At 31.1% G+C, this 22,586-nt stretch overlaps 1 protein-coding gene across 1 annotated transcript in view; it reads right to left on the reverse strand.

Moving 5' to 3' along the window:
• Ccser1 (coiled-coil serine rich protein 1) overlaps positions 1 to 22,586 on the reverse strand; it is a 660,775-nt gene that overhangs the window by 432,592 nt on the left and 205,597 nt on the right. The window contains exon 4 of the mRNA XM_071614850.1: positions 9,075 to 9,168. Within this exon, the coding sequence (XP_071470951.1) occupies positions 9,075 to 9,168 (94 nt within the window). The remainder of the gene's footprint in view (positions 1 to 9,074; positions 9,169 to 22,586) is intronic.

The following is a 22,586-nucleotide window of genomic DNA, read 5'->3' on the forward strand; positions in this document are numbered from 1 at the left end:
TTATACCTTGTTCTTTCACTTCCAAAACCGTACCAGAGTTCAGCAGTGCTAGCATCTTCCTTTCATCTCACTAAACAATAAACTGAACACTGTCTCTTCAAAAGGTTGGAACTTAGTATTTGAGACTAACATCATGGCATCAATCAGATTTACTTACATTCCACTCTCCAGACCAATCTTTACCTTATTTCAATTATCATAGCTCACCAAAATGCATGGGTATAGAAAAGGTGGTTTGATAAGAGATAACCAATAGATTCCAGTGCAAACTTTTGAATTTTTTAATAAGACGGAGAATCAAAAAATAAGTAAAAGGGTCAAGATGCTTCTATAGCACCTGATAAAATTATGCTATTAAAGAAATAGAAAGTCTGCAATTGTATTTAGTGAGTACAATTACAACTTAATTTGTTGTAATAGTATGAATGTTCATTATTATTCCTTCTTTTTATGCCTCAGGCACTATGGAAATTATGTTTCATGTAAGTGGTTATTTTTCTTATTGGTGATCAATTTTAAGTGCATAAATATTCTGTTTCTTCAGAAGAAACACCAGCATTTGCTTTCTTAATTACTTGTTCATTTTGATAGTGACAGCTGATGCTTCTGGCATTATTCAAGCAATTGTATGGGGATGTCACCACATAATTGTAAGAGGCCACAAAATTTTATATGGAGACACATATTTTCTTTCTAATTGCCCCAGAAAAACCATGCTGAATAAAAGAAATCTTTTGACTGTGTCCTCTGATGAACTTGGGCCACTGACTGCCCTTTTGTGCAGCACAAGAGTTTACTAGAACAGCAGGCGACAAGTAAATACTATGACTTCATTAAAATTTTTGTCACTTAATAAATATCAGATTATGTTGAAATGTATAAACCTTTTTCAACTCTAGTTGATTATATTTTGAAAACTGTTCTCTGTGAAAGCTTTCATTGTGCTAAAGCATTCCTCTTAAAATATAGCAAAGCCTGAAAGGAGAAATAGCTGTAGGTACTTTTATATCAGCAAATACAAATGATTTACTCTGTTGGCAACCACTACAAAAAAAAAAAGTAAAATAATTAATTGTCATTTTGTTTTTTAAATGGAGTTGGTAAATTTCTTATTTAAGAATCACCTCCCTATTATAAACTAACTGTATGACCTTGAACAAGGCATTTAAAACAATATTCATAAAGAACAAAAGCAGGAGAGAGCCTTTTACTTCCCAAATTCTCTTCCCATTAAGACATCATTCTGTCAAAAATTATGCCAGTTAGCACAGTGAACTGAGCAATGAAAATCCTGCACCCAGGTAAATATCACCATCTTAAAGCAGGTGATAAGTTTGAAATTTGAATTGGAAACAATGTTAATGAATTAATCAATTGTTAATTTCGTGAATTGGTCAAGCAACAATAGAAAATAAGCTAAAACTGTTACAACTTTAAATTATTTATCCTGAAAAATAATTCTGGCAATTGTATAGTCTTGTGTTTAAGTAAAATGGTCCTGATACTTTCCATCAGTAGAGCATATCTGACTGCTTTTTGAGGATGGGAATTAGCAAACTTTCACATGGCTAGCCTTGTGTTGTCTGCAAGAACTTGGGGAATGAATATGGGGGAAAGTAGAGCATATAAAAACTAATCTAAAGTCTCTATAAATTTTTGCTGTCTGAACCCTCCTTACAAAATGATACTTTGTGGAAAGCTAACATTTATGAAGGAGAATTTTTCCCATTTAATATATTAAAAATAAACAAAATTTAGATAGATATATCTCCAAAGGAAATTTTATAGATTTCCATTTTACCAGTTTGCAGAAGTTACTTATTCTTGATGATTCAGAGCTATCATAAGAACTTTTAAGAATCAATAGAGTCATACACTGCCACAGAGTAAAACCTCCTTCCCTGCTGATATGGATAGAGATGTTTTTGTTTCTGTATTAAATGACCCCACACTGTTCTGCTTTATGACTCTGTCAACTTTTCAAAGCCTTCCTCCTTTTCCCTTGCTTTTCGGAGAACAGTCCATATTTTTTAACCAGAGTCAGCATGCCTACATCATTAGAACAACTTCTCTTCTTCTAATATATAACTATGATTTTCAGTGACCTTGGGAAATATATAACCCAATATATTAGAATTGTAGATAAAATTAGATGCACCAAGGTCTGAAAAGAATGAAGAGAACCTGTCATGTAATGTTAAGATCTGAGTTAAAATTGGCTAAATGATTTTTTTAGCCAAAGAATATTTGCTTCCTCCACTATACCTGGGATATATTAATACCTATTTCAGAGAGTTACTGTGATAATTTGACGAGATAACGGTATTTGAAATACCTTGTAAACCATAAAGTTGAGTACAGATTCATGGAAGGGTTATTGTTATCATCATTAGAACAAGATTGCCATCTAATGGCAATCAAGCAGATAACGGGTACTCTAACCTCTTTAAAACAAAAATAAAGAGTAACAAAATCAACTGATGAAAATTTGTGTCACAATGGCAACTTTACACAAAACTGATAAAAATTTGTGTCACAATGGCAACTTTACTACAGTTCTATGAAAACAACACACTCTTTGGTTAAAAAAAAATGGCTAATCTAATACAACTGCTCCTTCTAGTAACTCAACATCATAGAGAGATTTCTATAGCAGAATTAGTAAGTAGGTAGCAGAGTTACAAAAGATAATTTAAAAAAAACATGTATGCCCTATAATCATGGACAAAAAACAATGCTTTTCTGAGTCTATATTCCTGCATCTACAATGAGAATAGTACTTCCTGAAAAATTTTTTATGAGGATTAAATGAGATAATCCAAAGTGCTTATAAATTATAATTTAAAGCGAAAACAGAACTAAGTGCCTCCATCAGTGCTCTGCATAATGTAGGTGCTTCAATGAATAAATATAACTTAATTTCAGCTTCTTGTCTGGAATCAAAGACAAACATAATTAAGTGATTTTGTAACTGAAAAAGTTACTAGCAAAAAGAATCACTTTGAAACAAAAGCTTCAAGTGTACTTCTGATTTTAAAGTTCTACATGAATTAATTTTATTAGTCCAGAGAATCATAATGATTAAACACAAAACCTCAGTCAGAAAACACTTTGAGTCTGGCTGGTTCATCTATTGCCTGAAATCCCTTGTCAGTCAAAGTACCAATTTTCTCAAATGTGAAAGAAATCTGATTTACCTTATTGAATTGCTACCTAGACTCAATAAAGGTTATTTATCATGCTATTATTTTATTTGTATGCAATAATGTTATAAGTTTGTTAGTAAATAATGATCAAATTTAAATGCATGTGAGATTGCATTTTATTCTTACAATATAATAGCATGAGTATCTAAAAACGTGGTTAGATTTTCAACAGAGGCTGGAAAGAATAATAAAATTGTCAGGATCAGGTTCTTATTAATCCTTAGCTGATTATATTTTATCATGTATATTTTTAAAATCAGTACAAGACATCATATGCTACACATGAGACTGAATATTCTAGTATGCTTTCACTTATTATTTCTCCAAAAAATACATGAGCTAGACACTACTATTACCCCACTTGCTGATGAAGAAATGGAAGCTAAGAGATTGGATTATTTGTTCCATATTACACAGTATGTTTGGTAAATGAGATTTGTCTACTTCCAGCATCTACATTTCTAACCTCTACGTTGTATCTCCCAAATTAAGTGGCATACATTTCAGAGCTTTGCCCAATCAGATTGAAACCAGCTTGTACAGACTCTTTCTGACTGAGACATATCAGAGCTTGTAGAAACTTACAGCTGATTGGTACAATTTTCCCTGTGTGAGTGTTGCAATTCTTTGTACATTACTATTCATATTAGCAAAACCACTAGGGTTTCATCTCTGCTCTGCTGTGCTATTATCCATTAAAAATTAATAACTAAAATTACCTTCTTAATTAATAGGCGCAGAAGGAGTTCCTAACTCACTGAAGAATTTTTGTAATGCTTGTTCATCAAACTCAAAATAATTTAGCAACTACCTAATTAATTCCTAATTGATATCATTGGGCCATTACTTCCCCATTTGCATTTGGACATATACCAAGAGATAATGCTCTAGGTGTTTTTAGATGCAATATCCAAAATACACAACAAAAACAATGTAAGATTTCCTCACTCTATCATCCAAATTACCATACATTCTTTTCCCCAAAAAACACTAAATAAGTGAAATATATTTTCAAATAAGTAAATCATCTGCAAATGGTAAAGATCAAATTTAATGCATAGAAACACCTCAGTTTCCCTTTGAAAATAATGATTTGGGGTAGTAACTTTTTAAGGTATTTAAAACAGAAACTTATTCTTTCTCAGGGATATTATTATTTCAAATATGTTGTAGTAATTTGGATATTTGACTAATATCTGGGAAAATATAGTTTTGCGCTTTTAGAATTGCATGGATTTTAACAAAAAAGAAATATACTACCTATTATAAGCAAAGTATCTTAATTAATTATTGAATATTTAATACTGGTAAATCACCATTTAAAATGATAGACAGAATTTACACAGTGAAATCTAAATCAAAATATATTTTAAATAATCTATAATAATGATTAAGTATTCAGAAACTAAGGACCATTTAACTAATGGCAAGACACTCTTTAACAAGGTATTAAAACTGTCAAAAATTTCATGGGACATAGCCAACTCATGGTGAGTTCCTACTGTATTCTAAGTAACTGGGAAAGTCACTTTGCATGTAAATGTGTCTGTGTCACAATTTCAGTTAGGATGATTTGAGACAGATAAGTAATTGTTGCCATTTTAGAAATGAGGAAAAAGACACTTGGAAAGATCACCTTCCAAGGTCACCATGGTATAACTGAAATTTTAATTTGGATATATCAGACTCCAAAGTGCCTCCAGTCTTTTGATATTAACTTTCAGTTTGTTTATTTGGAATGGATATTGGAGGTACAATTTTCCCTAAGAGTTATGAGATTAACTTGAAATCATCTAGGAAAAGAGCCTGGCTCATTACAGGCATTCGATTTCCTTCCCATTGATTTATTTTTTTTCCTTTTTTCTAAACATGCTTATCAAGATTTAATGGCTATGCAAATACACCATATATATTTAAGGCACACCATTTGATAAATTTTGACACAAGTATACAGAATAAAGATAATCAACATAGTCAATACTCTCACATTTACTCATTATGTTGTCCATTTGTAGTCTCTTCATGCCCTCCTTTGCAATCCTAGCAACCACTGCTTTGCTTTCTGTCACTGGAGTTTAGTTTTCATTTTTAAATTTTTCTACAAAAGGAATCTCACAGAATTTACACTTTTGGTCTGGCTCTGTTCATGTAGCGTGATTATTTTGCAGTTTGTCCATGTTGTTGTATGTGTCAAAACTTCTTTTTTTTTCCTATGCAAGTTATATCATTATATTATCATATAGATATAGCACAATTTGTTCACTCTGACCATCAGCTTATTTTTTTTTAATTTTAAAATACTTAAATGACAAAGATTGAATACGTTGAGAATATACAATAAGAATTATATACATACATATTATGCAATGATTGTAACAATCAAATTAATTAACATACCCACCATCACCCATAGTGTATGTTAGATGCCCAGAACTTGTCAATTTAATAACTGAATGTTTGTGTCCTTGGATCAACACCTCCCCATTTCCCTTACCCCCATCCCTTAATAACCACCAATGAATTCCCATCCATTTGGATCACAAACTACTGAATGCTCATGTTTATATACAATCTACCCCTGGCAGTAAAGGGAGCCAAGGTAAGAATAGAGAGACATTATTTTTTTAGAAAAATTTGTTCCATCTTTCCTTTTAACTCATTTGATCAATTATGATGCTTCACTGGCGTATTATCAAAATGTATATTTACCATCAGCTTATACCACTATGAAGGTAATAGTGGGAAAAGCCTATATAGAAATATGATCATATTCTAGCTCACTGTGTAACAGATATTGAAAGATTAAGTATTCCAAAACCAAAACCTAAATTCATATTTAGGATATGCATTGTTTGATATTTTACCATATTTTTGATAACATTCATTTGCAGAAAAGTCATCTTATTCAGTTGTCCAAGGATTTCATTTTACCCAGTTAATTTCAGAGGATTCATTGGTTAACATTACACATTCTATTAAGCTTTCAAACAAGCAACCCATACCTTGAAATTGACTCAGGAAATTAATAGAATTTCTTATGCCACTTTTATTCTTTAAAGTACGTGAACAAACTACATAGCATTATTATTAGTTTTTGTAAAGGAAATTCAAAATTTAAAGAGGTTAAGTTTTGTCCCAAAGCACATACATTTAGCTAAGACTTCAGATTTGCAAATCATTCTTTGGGCTTCATTCTGACTGGCAACCAAATATAACTGAAATTGTTATATTATTGGTACTTTTTTCAATTATTTTAATTGTTTATGAAAATATTCAAAAACACACAAAATAGAATATTTTATTTCATGAAACTCTAACTCTATGAGTTCCTCCTACTTCCATGCACCCATTACCCAATTTTGATCATTTTCAACAATTTCTTAACTTAGTTTCTTCTATTCTTTTGCCCACACTTGTTGGTAAAGCAAATCCCAGACACCATATTGTTTCAACTACCTACAACTCTCAAGTTTTCCTTAATAAACCTAAACAAAATATCATTACAACAAATAAACTATAACTTACTGTATAAATTAACAAAATAAAATATAATCCTATAACTCACTCAAATCTAAAAGTTCTGATTAACTCAGAATTTTAAAATATTTTTTGCTATTGTAACTTAAGTGATACATAAAAACATAAAAAATTACATATTTATAGAGCACCCTATGCTGTCCTAATACATGTATATATGTGTAATTTATAAGTCAGATTAAAATATATTCTTTGAATACCAACAAGGAAGTTCCACTGCATTTAGCTTTTTTAAATATATGGCTGTCTTTCCTCCCCTATCATCAGGTCAGTTATCTGTCAAATAAATCACACTATTTATCCTATAGAATTCCTTGGTTACCTATTGACAATCTTCTGACATTTAACAATTTCTGTCCACTCATCCCATTACTTCCTAAAAATCATGGTTCCATCTAAATTTTTTTAAATCCCAAATTAACTGGGCATGATAGTACATGCCTGTGACTAGGGAGGCTGATGCAAAAGAATCAAAAGTTTGAGGTCAACCTCAGGAAATTAGTGAGGTCCCAAACAACTCAGCAAGACTGCATCTCAAAATAAAAAAAATAAAAAGGGCTGGGGATGTAGCTCAGTGGTAAGATGTCCATTGGTTCAATTACCAATTTCAGAAAAAAAAAGGACTAAAAATCCCAAATTAGCAAAATTCAGTTATATTCTTGTTCTTTACAAAAAATTAAATACCTTTAAAATTATGAGATTTGTTTCTGATCTGTTGTCATATTGTCAGAAAAATCCTCACTCATTTTCTTGGAGACTTTAGTAGTTATGGGATTGGGAATGAAGATTCAGCAAAACACCAAGAGGAAGAAAATATCTATTTATTACACTTAAGTGATGTTTAGGGGATTGAATAATATACACATTGACAATTTATTCCATCATCATAAAGCTCAACATCAAGAATCATTCTTATAATGCAATAGCAGGATGGACACCTCTCATTCCTTTTAATGACTCTTAAGTATAATATTGTATATTTAGTAAGTGTTCTATTGATGAAAATTTGAGGTGTCCTAATATTTGCTATCACAAGTATTTTAATGCATAAGCACATATTCTGTATTTTCTCAGTATCATAGGATCACAAATATAGAAACTGCATAGTTGAATCTAAAGGTAAATGCAAACTAGATATTTTAAAAAAGTACAATTCTTGAGACTAATACATATGAATCCCAAATTTTAGAAGCTATCTAGGTAAAAGTGAGAAAGATCTACATATATAAAAGGTTATCTATCAAATCAACTGCAAGAATAAAATTGTGAAAAATTTGTATCTTAAAATATTTTCAACAAAAAATTTTACAAACAACTTCATTTCAGATTTTAGTCTAACATACAGTGTAAAAAAATGTAAGTATCACTATTAACATATTTTGGAAATAGTTAATATGATTATCATCTGTGGCATAAAGACACTGCATAAACAGATTTTCATCATAAAATGTTATAGTTAGAAACTACTGTAGAGATTATGTCTAATGCCCATTAGATAAAAATAACGATGTTATGATCCAAGAGTTTGATTTTTCTTAAATTTATTCAGTAGAATCCAAAAATTTAAAGCTCATATTTAATAATATTTCACATGAACTTTAAGATTGACTATATTTAAGGTATTATCAGAAATAAAAAAGGAATATAAAAGTTTACCTTTGTTGTCAAATATCTAAATTTGAATAATTAATTCTTATAAGCTACATGGAATAATTTGGAAATAGAAAACATGATATTTTATGCTTTAATATAAATTTGATTTTTTATGAACGTAATCGTCCCTTTAATTCATTCAACATGGATTTATTACTCACATACTACAACCCTATGTGTGTTTATGTGTTTATGAGTATGTGTTTGTGGACACTATTTGGAATTATTAATTTTGAGCCAAATATTACTACATCAGCATTAATCTGTGTAGTTATGGGGGAAAAAACAATGTCTACAATTTGGAATAGTAAATCTAGATCCACAAAACTTACATTTGGATATATAAAATAAATGAAAAGTGGGATTGTAGTTAATATTTTTACCCTAAAGTAGAAAATGTTAACTTTTTACATTGTTCAGTATTCAATTGGAATTCTTTTCTTTGACAAGAATCTTATTTTATAGTTGTTTTCCTATTTTATAAATTTCTTCCAACCAGATCAAGGTTTCCATAATGAACTTCAAAAATTATAAACCCATAGTACATTTTACAGTTCCCTTGCATATAAAATATAAAGGGAGATTTAAAAGACTGAATGCAGTCTCAATAATATTTAGCTTATCAGTGTAAGCTAAGTGACAAATATCAGTTATCTTATGTATTTGTTCAACACTTACCTGAAGGATGAAGATTCTGTTCTTCTAAAAATTCTAAATCGAGCATTAGATCATCTTCATCTAATTCACAGGATCCCAGGTTATTTAAAACATCCTAAAAGAAAACCAATAATTATAAACTGATATGCTGAGAAATGGAGGAAGTATGTACATGCAGAAGCCATGAAGCGGTAAGAACTCAAAATCTCAGAAATGAGAAGTACCCACTGCATCTCAAAAGATATTTAACTCTTAGAGACTCTAAAATTATCAGTCCAATAAAAAATTAAAAATCATTTTAAAAATTACCAATTTTCCATTTATTTTATTTTATTTTTTTAGTTGTAGATGAACACGCAGTATCTTTATTTATTATTATGTGGTGCTGAGGATTGAACCTAGTGCCTCACACATGCGAGGCAAATGCTTTATCACTAAGCTACAGCCCCAACCCCTCCAGTTATGTTTTTTAACTGATATATATCTGTTAAAATTTATATCATTCAAATTATAATGCAATGAAAACACATATGAACAGGTGACAAACTTATCACAATATAGGAAAATATTTCTATATATTAGATATACTGACAATATTAGATATACCAAGAGTAGGGAGTTTTAAACAAACTCCAGAGATATGAAAAAGACTTTGCTGATCAAAAATTAAATATATATATATATATATATATATATATATATTGCTTTTAAACAAATGTTTTATAGACTACCAACTGTGAAGTACTAATTTAGACAATATATGGAAGTAGGGATCCAGTTAACATATTCAAATCATTTGCACTAAATTAAATTTAAAAATTAGACTAAAAGATAATTATTGATATTAATTATAAAATAACATAACAAAGATGAGATGTAATTCCTATTTTTTTCAAGACATATAGCAAAATCAACTGGATGGGTATACAGTGCTGAGAAGTTCTGAGGGGGTTGGAGATGCATACAAGAAGGAATTCTTGAGGGAGGAATAAAATCCTGATTTACATATTTGTGTATGTACATAGATGGGTGTATTAAGAAATATAAGAGCTTACATTTGTGGACTAAGAATGAAATAACAAAAGTAGAAAAAGTATAACATCAAGAGAAATAGCCTATGTCAGATTACTTTCTCAATTGATGGGAATGTTACCATAATTTACGTTGAAAGAAGTAAATATTCATTAAGGAAAGGCTAATGATATTGTCAAATGGATACTGAACACTTTAATTCTTGGAATTAAACTAAGGACACTGGGACTTTTAAATAAATCACTATCACTTTAACAAATAGAATTAAACATTATTAAACTTTAGAAACATGTGTGATCCATGAATAGAGCAAAATGGTTTGAAAGGTGATATATATTCTCAAATCTAAGTGCTTCTTTTTCCTAACAAAGATAAGTAATACTTTAAGCTATAAATAAAATCAACTGTTTATTGGAAGCTCAGTAGCCCAAGAAAGCCCAAGTAGCTCATCTATATACAACAAAGGATGGTGTAGGCAACAAAAAATAAGCTGCCACACTAAAAAGAGCAAAATAGGAGATTAAAACAACAGTGCTGGGCGCAATGGTGCAGCCTGTAATTCCAGTGACTCTGCAGGATTGTGAGTTCAAAGCCAGTCTGAGCAATTTAGTGAGACCCTAAGCAACTCAGCCAGACCCTGTCTCTAAATAAAATACAAAAAAAAAAAAAAAAGAAAGAAAAAAGGGCTGGGATGTGACTCAGAGGTTAATTGCCTCTGGGTTCAATCCAGGTACAAAAAAAACCATCATAAGTTAAATGTGGAAAAGGAATGTTTAAAAGGGTGATTTTGTGAAGACACCATTATCAATGTCTATGAAGTACTATCCAAATGAAAGACTATTAATCTAATAGTCAAGAATATATTAGTTAAACAAAAGAGACACTTTACTGTGAAACAGTAGTAATTTACTCAAATTTAAATCAGGCTAAATAATTTAACACTTGGACTTTCAATTCATTGGACTGAATTATGAACCTTCAAAATTCATATTCAATCCTAATCCCAACTAGCTTAAAATGTGACTATATTTGGGGAGGAGGTTCTTAAGGAGGGAGTTAAGGTTAAAAGATGTCACATACGTGGATTCTAATCCCATGTGATTAGTATTTTTGTAAGAAGAAGAAATTAGGACAGAAGGACAATACTGTGAGGACACAGATAGAAGACAGGCCATTTGTAAACCAAAAAGAAAAGTTTCCAGAGAAACCAAATCTGCAAACAATTTGACCTGGAACCTACAGCCTTCAGGACTGTTAGAAGGTAAATTTCTGTCCTTCAAGCCCCTTAGTATTTTGTTATAGAAGCCCTTGGAAACCAATACAACCAATAACATTGAGAAAGCAAGGAGGGAAGGAACAAAGGGAATAAATGAATACTAGGTATATTGAGGTCACTTTTTTTTTATTATGTCAAGTAAAGGCATTTTACATTTTGTGTGCTTCTATTCCATGGTTTTCACATTCTTCCTTTAATTGGAACCACTGCAATTCACCTAGCTTCCAGGTTCTTTTATGAGCCAAACTCCCTACTCTTGATCCAAGATGGGTATTTTACCCAACGTCTTGACCAGAGCCATGTTCCAAAACCAAGAAATATGTCTGGTGATCAATACTGCGAGATGCAAAGTGCCGCCAACAGAGGATCCATGGATTTCATTGTGTGGCCAAGACCAGCCTAAATGTACTTAAAAAATAAAATCATCATGACAGAAGGACCCCTGGTTCCTGGTTTCAGAAATTCCTGAGACCCAGAAGCAAACATTATCTTTTCAAGGAGGTTTGTTCAGGCCCTTTTGAATTTTCAAAATTAAAACATCCACCCACAATTTGAAAACAATTTTTAAATTACTTTTAATAGAGAAATGCTTGAAACTCTGACACTGGTATTCCAAAATTTCATATAGGAAAGTAAAGCTGATAAAAGGATCAAATTAAATTTGGAAAACACACTGCATTGTTCTTATTTTACTCCCATGTTGCAGGTGATGCTTGACATTTGTGCTAGTAGGGCTCCATCACTGGTCTAGAAGAGTTGCTTCTTAAATCTACTTGTTCTAAATTGCCTTGCCTTGATATTATGTTTACAGAGCAACATCCTTGTTGCTCTTCTACAAAGTCTTTGAAGCTGGAGAAACCTCATAATAAAGATGAATGGATATAGCAAGGTGAAATGTTACACAAAAAAAGTCAGTGTGAACTCATAAACCTAAAATATTTGGTTTTCCAGATCTCCTCCTAAAAAAGACAAAGAGCAGCAGCATTACTTTTGTCTTCAGTCAGCTATTGAACAACCCTAGCATCTGGACGCTTGTTGTCTGATAGCCCCTAACAAGAAAGAACCAGGATTCCTTAACTATTATAAGGAAGAAAGGAAGGAAAAGAAGAGTTATGGGGGCGGAGAGAAGAAGGAAACACAAGGCATACTGGAACATATCATTGTTGCTAGAGAAAAAGTCAGTTTGTTTCAAAAGGCTGGCTAAGAAAATCAACCTAAATGGAAAATCCATGGCTAAATGTTGACAGTATGAGCATTAAAAAAAGCGAATATTACAAAATAAAACAACTTGTGTCTGTCAAAGGTTATAAGTTCATAACACTAGAAGAGAAAAACTAATGTAAAATATATAAACAAGCACTAATAATACAAAAGATAGGAAAGAATATCCTTAATTTCCATAGTTTTTAATAAATGGATAATATATGCGTATTTTTTCTAATTATACATGTGTTTCTAAAATGTAGACATGTATTTCTTACTGTCTGTATAAGCAGAGACTTGTAAGTAAATCAGTAGCACCAAAAGTATTTCTGTACCAGGAACAGAAAGGACTAATTAGCACTGACAGTCACAGATAATAATCAGGTAAAAAAGGAGTTCAGGAACTAATTCATATTTATGATCATATTCCTAATAAAAAAAAGAACAATTGTGCATTTCGGACATTTGATCAATAAAACAGAAGCTAGAAGTAGAGTGCTAACTAGGTAGAAATAGGCCCTCATCTCCTGATAAAGTTATTGCCTAGTCTTATCCAATACAGAAATAAGAAGAAGAGTCCATGCATGTTTAATAATGTTAACACGTCAGCTCTATATATCACAGCAACAGAAAAACTGTCATGAAACTCCACCAATAGGAACTTAAAAATCATTTTGTGTGAAGACATTGAATTATCAAACAAAATTAAAAGTGAGGTTTCAGGGGTTTTTTAAAGGCATAAAGGTATCTAATGAGTAGAGTTTAATTGTAAACATAAAGTTCAACCTGATGGCCAGGATCTTTGGTTGGAATCTTCTCTAAATGTACAACAAAGTCCAGTGAATAGATAATAGCTATCAACAACCAGAATTTGCAGATTTGGAAGATGACTTTCTTTTTTATTATAAGTCTAATATGGTTAATAAATACTAGAAAATTATAAAATTAGACTCTGCTGTGGAAAATATAAAATTCCCAGATCTGCAAAGTATAAGAAATAGGAAAAAGATGAAAAGAGATGTAAATGCCTAGGATCCAAAATTTGTAACCAGATTCAAGGCATGCTGATTTGCTATAGGAACCTTTTTTATATGTAGAATTTTCTTCTTTAAAAAATGCTAAAAAAAAAAAAAGGAAATCCTGTCACATTTGCAACAATGTGAATTAACATGGAGGACATAATGCTAAATGAAATAAACCAGGCACAGCAAGACAAATGCCAGGTGATCTCACATCTATATGGAATCTAAAGAAGTCTAATCCCTCAAAGCAGAAAATACAATGGAGGTTACCAGATGGTGGAAGGAAGAATGCATGTATCACTTAGGAGAAATAAGATCTGAAAATCTATGCTTCACTATGGTGATTACATTTAATAAGAATGTACTGTATACTTGAAAATTGCTTAGGGAGTAAACTGTTTTCACTACCAAAATGTAAGTATGTGAGGTGATAGATGTGCTAATTAGCTTGATTAAATTATTCCACAAAGCATACATCTATCAAAATATAATTTTGTACAACATAAATATATACAATTTTGGCAATTTCAAAACTGCCATAAAATCAAAAAGAATAATCACATGCTTAAAATAAAAATAAAAGGTGGTTAAAACCTTTAAGATAAATTGATATGCTAGACTTGGTAATGTAATTATACATTGGGAAAATTTGCTTAGACAAAAATTAAGCCAATATTTAAAGACTACAAAAGTTTTAATTTAACATATATTCCAATTATTGCTATGAAACATTTTTATGTGGATATTTTAACAAGGGTTAATTATTTAACTAAAATGCTAATTATTAACTAATTTATAAGATCAGTTAATTGGATATTAAACCAAACACCAATATTGCTAAATATTCACCAGACATTTAAAAATCTTGTAGTAATACTGATAACTCTCGTAATGTCCCAAATGATTTAATATTAGAAAAATTAAGATTAGACTAAATAATTATTGTTGAAGTAATTCAAATTAATTTTCTAAGCCTCGGCTATATAACAATGAGCTTAAAAGGCATGATTTCTTCAGTCACAGACCTTTCAGAAAACTGTATTTTAGTAAATGTATCTTTTAAAAATAAATTGGTATTATTACTTATAAATCAGCTTCTTGTATTTGACTAATGCAAATCTATTTTCCACAGTCTAGTCCCTCTTGCACAAAATAATAAAATTGAATTTCTGAAGCTTCAAAGTCAGGGACAAAATATTTGAGTACCCCGTTAAGATATAACTCTTCCATAAGGCCTAGTCTAAAATATCCCATTAAACTTATTTATTCTCTTCACTGCAACATACGTAATTACTATGATCTTGCTAAAAATAGAGGAAGCTGAGACACATCACTACAGGAAGTACTACTGCTTTAAATGAGAAAAAATTCCATTAAAAGAAATTATTAACTTATTCAAATAGTCATTAAATGTCATAGCATAATTGAAGTTAATTGCATTTAATTACTGTTAAGTAAATTTTAGTCAAAGGACTAGCCAAATAGACTTGTAAAATCTGAGACCAGATCTGGGGTGCTGATATGGACTTTAATTGTTGTTTACATAATATATAATTGACATAGTGTAACTGCTCTGAACAATATTTGGTTTAAAAGTGAAGATATTTACAGTCAAATTAATAAGATATTTACAGTCTAGTCTGCATTCATCTTGTAGCTATTTCACACCATGAACAGGTATAGTACAGATATATATTCTTTTCCATTATTTTAATCATAATAATTTTTAAAATTTGACTAAAAGGAAAATACTGTTATTACAAAACCAAAATGTATGATGTAGCTATTATAGAAGACTCTCAAAATTCTCTGTGCAAGTCTAAAAACGCATTCTGAGAAACATTTTACAATTAATTCTATTTTCCTTTTTACTTGGGAAAAACAGATAATGTCAACTAAGTGTCTTTAAGTAAATCATATTTTCCCAGAAAGATAAATTATAAATGGCAAAATGGAAAATGTATGAATGACAAAATATCATCATAGATTTTTAGTTTTGATTTAGTTTTGAATTGATTTAATAAAACATACTCAGTCCCTTTGGCAGAATTACCTTTAGCTATCAGCATGGCAGCCACAAAGTTCTTCCCCTTGTTGTTTGCTACGTATTGATTTATCTTGGGTTTTGTGTAATTCAGATATATTTTAATAACTATTTTTCAAAAATGTGTCTTGGGCTGGGGCATTTGCCTAGCATGTGTGAGGCACTAGGTTTGATCCTCAGCACTGCATTAGAATAAACAAATAAAAAAAAGGTATGCTGTCCACACACAACTACAAAATTTTTTTTTATAAAAGTGTCTTAATTCTACCAATCCTTACTCAGGCCTCCCACAACAAATCTTAAAAGATATGCAATTTGAAAATATGAATTTAAATTTTAGTCATTAAAATCATGCATTGTCTTTGCAAATGTGTGAAAATAATAATAGTTTTTTTGTAAATGTGTGAAAAGAATATTTAGCTTTCCTTGTTGTGCATTTTCATGTTTATATATGAAATACTGACCAAACTGGCTTCTGAAAGCTATGCCCAGAGTTTCTGGTTCTTCTTCTTTTTCACTAACCAAAGACAGATAATTCCAGAAGTCATTCCAAGTGGTTTTAAAATACTAAAATTTAAAAATTATACCGTAAGACTTTACTGTTTAGGAAAAATTAATATTTATATGGATTCATATAATATTCTGTATGGATTTTAAAATTTTATCAGAATTCATATAAAATTTAAAATTAAACTCTAAACATATTAATTTTATATATGCAAGAGGATAAATTAAATTTTATTAAGTAACAAAAAGTAGAGAAATAGGAAGTAAATAATTATATATATATATAAATAATTATATATATAAATAATTATATATATATATATATATGATTCAAAATTAAAACATTTACTGTTAGTTTAAGAATTCATAGTTTACTTCTGGACACCTTTTATAATATAATGAAGAAAAACAAAAATGGCATCTTTGGACATTCTATTTTCATTACACAGTAAAATCAGTGCCGTGGACACTATCTCCTTAATTCTAAATCTGACTACATCAGATTTTACCTTTTGTTGATGCATTAATACTTTTTTTATCAACTAGTCCCCAAAGAAAGCAACTTGTCTCTTCAATAAAAACCCACAATTACTCTGTGTTTAACTGACTGGTGATGAACAAAGTAATGTTACATTTAAAACATCTGCAACTCTACTCTTTTAAGAAATATTCGAGGGAGATCATTTTTTCATAACCTCGTGTTTTGTGTATTACCAGAATTGAATGTACCAGTAACAAAATATACTTCATAATCTTCTAACTGGTACCCCTATCAACTTTTTGACAATGACCATCCCAGTTTCTCAATTCTTACTTATACATCACTCTGCTATTTTTTTCACTAAAATATTCATTTGTATATATTTCTTCAAATGTCAACTGTATGTGTCAACAGAATACTAAAATATAAATCTCTTAGCATTTAAAGCCCTACAATATAATCCTTATATCCTCCAAATACTTTCCTGTAAAATTTACTCAAATATATTCTTTCCTGAAAAATGCCTTGGCATTTCTTTATTGAATATCTCCAGAGTGTTTTCCCTTGCCCATATATGCCTGAAGATCAATACAAAGTGATTTTTCTATATTTATTTCATGGTAGTTTTTTTTTTTTTTTTTTTTTTTTTGCAACACTATAACAGGTGCAAAAATAATGCTTCATGAAAATGATAGAAAAATATTCATATTGTGCAGAATATCCTGGCCCAGCCCTTAAGTTAGGAACATAAGAACACCAACTGCACAACAGTGAATACAATATTTTGCCCAGGGATAAATATGCACAATTCACTGTGTTTCCTGCTACAGAAGTACAGAAAAACATACATAAATTTCTTGTTGTCATGCTTTTTACCAGAGAATTCTTGTACATTCAAAATCTCTGTTGTATCATTATCATGTATAGAAACTAATTCATTTACCTAGTGGTTAGTCAGCTTTTCATCACTGTGAACAAAATTTCTGACAGGAACAACATAGAGAAGGAAAAGTTTATTTTGGCTCAGAGTTTCAGGGATTTTCTACTGGCACTGTGGTACATGCCTGTAATCCTAGAAGCTCAGGAGGCTAAAACAGGAGGATTGCAAATTCAAAGCCAGCCTCAGCAACTTAGCAAGGCCCTAAGCAACTTAGTGAGACCCCCATCTGAAAAAATAAACAGGGCTTGGCTGGGGATGTGCCCCTGGCTTCACTCCCTTATACTAAGTTACCAATATACATATATATATATTTTCCCCCCCCCGAAAAAAAACAGAGATTCAGGGATTTCAGCCCATGGTTGGCAACGTCCATGGTTGTTGCTACTCAGCAGTCAGGAAGAAGAGAAAGGGAATGAGGAGCTAGCGACAAAATATTATCCCCAAGGTAATATCCCCCAACCCCGCCCCAGTGACTTACTTCCTCCAGCCAGGATCCACTTGCCTAAAGTAATCCATTCAAGTGAGGAATCATTGAATTGTCTAAAGATAAAGTAACTTATTGTTAAACTATTTCAATGACACAGTAGTTCATTTTTTAGAATGTCAGTTTTTAAAAAGTATTAGATGTTTTGATGAAAATGCACAACACAGAAGAATTTTTGAGGACTCCTATTTGCTAGCCCTACTCTATTCAGCTTTCTTAGAATTTCTGAAGGACGCTTTCATTTTTTTCCTAAAGCTATCTTTAACCTCACTGAAAAATGCTTATTTTTCATGAGTAAAAATTGTATGAAGGCTGAGAATATGGCTCAGTGGTACATCACTAGCATGGGTGAGGCACTGGGTTTGATTCTCAGTACCACAAAAAACAATAAAAAATAAATAAAGATATGTGTAAAAAAAAGTTGTATGAGTCTCTCATCACTTTCCAGTTTCATTATATGCTAAATCTGAATCTGTCAAAAAGATTCTACTGTTTATGTTTATTAAACTAGTGAAATGTAAAGTTAACCATAAAGTAACTAATTTTAACCATGAAGTTAAACAATACTTCTTGGTAAGGACAGAGCTCCAGCAAAAATGGAAAATTCTACATGTAAACAGTAGTTAAGATTCAGGTTTTATTCTAGGTTTATATTTACATATAGAATTCTACAGATTGGTGTATTGAGATTAATAAATATCTTACTTATTTCTAAGTTAATGTTTTTCATATTGTTTCTAAAACAAGAATCAAATACGTACAAATGACACTGACAGTCTTGATGTTAAAAAAAAAAGTATATTGGGAAACTTGAAAGATTGGGAATTATAAATCTTATTTCTAACACTGATCCAATCATCAAACCAACTTACCAACTCTGCAAACGAAAGCACATTGTAAACTTCATGATGCTCTTATATGAAATGAAATATTAGAATAGGTATACTTTTCAGCCTACCCAAGTCTTCAATGTTAAAATATGTGAGACAGCTAAGAGTTTCTTTCCCATGATAATATACTAGCTAGAGTTATTCCAACTGCAAAGCCTAGAAATGTCTTCACTTTTGACACCAACAGCAAGTTTAGGGGTTCACAAACACACCCCCCAGGCATCACTGTACTCAAGGTTATAACCTGTCATGGGGAAAGGGTTCATGTCAAATATGAGCCATAGGAAGAGATGGGTAAAATTTGGCAGGAACAAATACAAAGCTTCCATTGTATTGAGGCTGCATTGTTCTCATGGATGAAAATGCACATCAAATACTGCCAACAACAAGAAAAAGTTTATCCAAGCTTCAGGATGCAAAGTTTTATTGGGGCTTCATTACATAGATATGACTGAATGAATGTCTATATCATTGATCTCCAGGTTAAATGATATTGTGACTTAAAGCCTCCACCCAAAATCAAATAATTATCCTTCCTAGTTTGGCTAGCCTCTAAGAAAATACAATCAGGTAGAGACAGCACACCCTAAGATCCAGAATAGTTATCTAAACAAAGAAATTCCTATCAGTTATTACAAAGATTAAATCTCACAAACCAAGTTTCTATTGATTTATTTCCCTGTTGGATTATAAAGTCTTTGTTCATTCCCTTAAAACATTAAATCAACAAATATTCCCATTCCTCAGGTTTCAATGTTTTGTTTTGTTTTTGATACCAGGGATTGAACTCAGGGGTACTCAACCACTGAGCCAAATCCCCGCCCCTATTTGGTATTTTATTTAGAGACAGGGTATCACTGAGTTGCTTATCACTGCCTCAGCCTGAAACAGAGCACCATATCTTGTACTTCTCAAATGAATTGTCTATCCCTACCTAAGTAATACACTCCATCATAAACAAAATACTAAATCTCACTTAAAAACTGAAGAGTGGGGCCAGGTGTCTAAATAAAATACCAAATAGGGATGGGGGGGATGCGGCTCAGTGGTTGAGAACCCCTGAGTTCAATCCCTGGTATCAAACAAAACAAACAAAACAAAAACCTGAGGAATGGAAATGTTTGTTGATTTAATGTTTAAAGGGAATAAACAATGACAATTTTCTTCATTTGGTCAGATTCAGGTGACAGAAATTTGAAATTAGTTGAAATATCAGAGTATCTGAGGAAAGCATATTTTCAAAGAGATCTCACAGTAAAATACACAAGTAACTAATTTGAAAAGCAACAAAAACAAATAATTTAAATGCATTCTGGATGGCAAAAACAATTTCAATCAAGGCTAAATGTTTTATGTTTCCACATGTAATAAATGATCAAACAATACAAAATAAATATACAAGTTATATGAAGATGCTAATAGTATTGATATGGTAAATTCTTTGAACATAATGATCATTAATGACAATGATTATATGATTAAATTCTACCTCTTAAAATTTATCATAACCAGTAAAATTTATCATAACCAGAAGATTTATTTAGCTTATACTTACTTTTATAAAGAAAGAAGAATCCAGTTTTATCATCTTCTCACCTTAGCTACATTATATATTTGTCCTCTGAAATATCATGTCCTTTTCCTCAACCACTTTCCAAGTTATTTAGAATGGTTATAGAAACCATTAGCACTTTCATTATAATTCTCAGACTAACTTCTTCCATTTCGTGTAGCAACTATATCTGTAGAGGTAAGCTGCCATTTCTTTGTTTCAAAGGTTTATGTGACATTATCTCAACTTGTTCATCACTAGCCCTTCCTCACTTTTTCAAGAAAGTGGCTTCCTTCTAATATAACAGTCTTTCTTCTTCCCATATTCAAAATGTTTCATCTTCTATATCACAATTAATCTTGTGGGAAAGCATTTTAGCAATTGATCCCTAGAAACTCAACAAACTCCTCAGAATTTACTTCACATGGTTATCTAACATGGAGGAAAGGCTATTTCAAAACCTCCCACAACTTCAACTACATCTTATAGATGGACATTGACCTACATATTACTGGGTCTCTCAGTTATGTTACAACCATGTCACTGGGTTCTGACCTTAAATTATCCCCTATAAGCCTCCAACACTATCTACTCCTCTCCAGATAACTCAGGAGATACATACATTAAAATGACATATGTACAAAATGGAGAAACACTGGTCCTGAGTCAATGCATTAAAAAGACCTTGCCTGGGGAGTTGCCAGATTTACACTGGATTTTATGTCATCAAGAAATAGATCCTTGTTGAGTCTAAACACTAAAACTTTTCATAATTTATTTCTTTGCACTATATTGTTTGGTCCAAAATCACAAATAAACATTCATTCTGTTTTTGCTTTCAATTTGTATGCTCCATATTCTAATTTCATCTTTAAGTTCTACTATTTCTTAATAATTATATTCATAAATAAACTTTAAATATTGTTGGAATGCTATCTTTGAGCGGGCCTCTATTATTTTCTTTTTATCACTAGCATTATTGACTCTCAGCTGTAAACTTTACATACAACTTCCTTAAGTGGCTTTTAAGAATGTGTTTCAAATATTAAGGTTTCAAATCTCTTTATTTCATACATTTTAGATGATGTCCATAAATACTTTGACACATGGTTTAGTGCTGTTACCCTATAAATAAATTATACATGAGCTGATCGGATTCCTGAGTTGATGGAATTAAAGGCATCACACATGACTGTACCAAGCAAGAGTTGTTAAAAATTAAAAGCTACTAACTATGTCATTTGACATTTGTCAGCCCATTTTTAATTTATCTATTTTCTATTTTCAATTATGTTTTGTTAAAACCTGTAAAAATGTTCTTCTGTGTTATAACCAGATCTATTGTGAAATGTTACATTGATTATACTGTGTTTCCTACACACTGGTAAAATATGATATTCACAATTTCATTAATGTGTAAGTTCAATTTTTATAATTTTAGCAATATGCTGCTAAAAAGTAAAATATGCTTTTCTGATGATTTAGTTTCGTTTAATTTCTAAGATGTTAGTTCTTCAATGAATTAATGGATTTTGATTTGCCACTGATTTTTCCTTGTAGACCAGTGTTCTGTTGTATTTATATATAGTTGGAATAAAATCATTTTCCATTAGAATTATGTAGAATTCTCCTAAACAGATTATACACAATCTAGTACTCCTACATAATTATACTCACATTGCACTATACAGTGTTTTTTTTTTTTAGAGAGAGAGAATTTTTAATATTTATTTTTCAGTTTTCGGCAGACACAACATCTTTGTTTGTATGTGGTGCTGAGGGATCGAACCCGGGCCGCCCGCATGCCAGGTGAGCGCGCCACAGCTTGAGCCACATCCCCAGCCCCGTGCACTATACAGTGTTGACTGATAGTTTGGCACACAATCAGATTTTGGATAGTAAAATATTTCTAGAGTTAAATTTCAATGAAACTGAGATTTTATTACTTAAGCATAAGTACTGGTAGAACAGAATTGCTCTCTCTGAAAATTAGCTTCAACAGCACATTAATATTATTTTATAACTTCAAAAATAACAGGTATATGACTAAATGTATGTAAAGCGTCTTTTATCCCAATGGAAGCTAATTGATAGTCTACCAA

This window comes from Marmota flaviventris, chromosome 7, assembly GCF_047511675.1.
Source record: "Marmota flaviventris isolate mMarFla1 chromosome 7, mMarFla1.hap1, whole genome shotgun sequence".
In the NCBI taxonomy this organism is placed as follows: domain Eukaryota; kingdom Metazoa; phylum Chordata; class Mammalia; order Rodentia; family Sciuridae; genus Marmota; species Marmota flaviventris.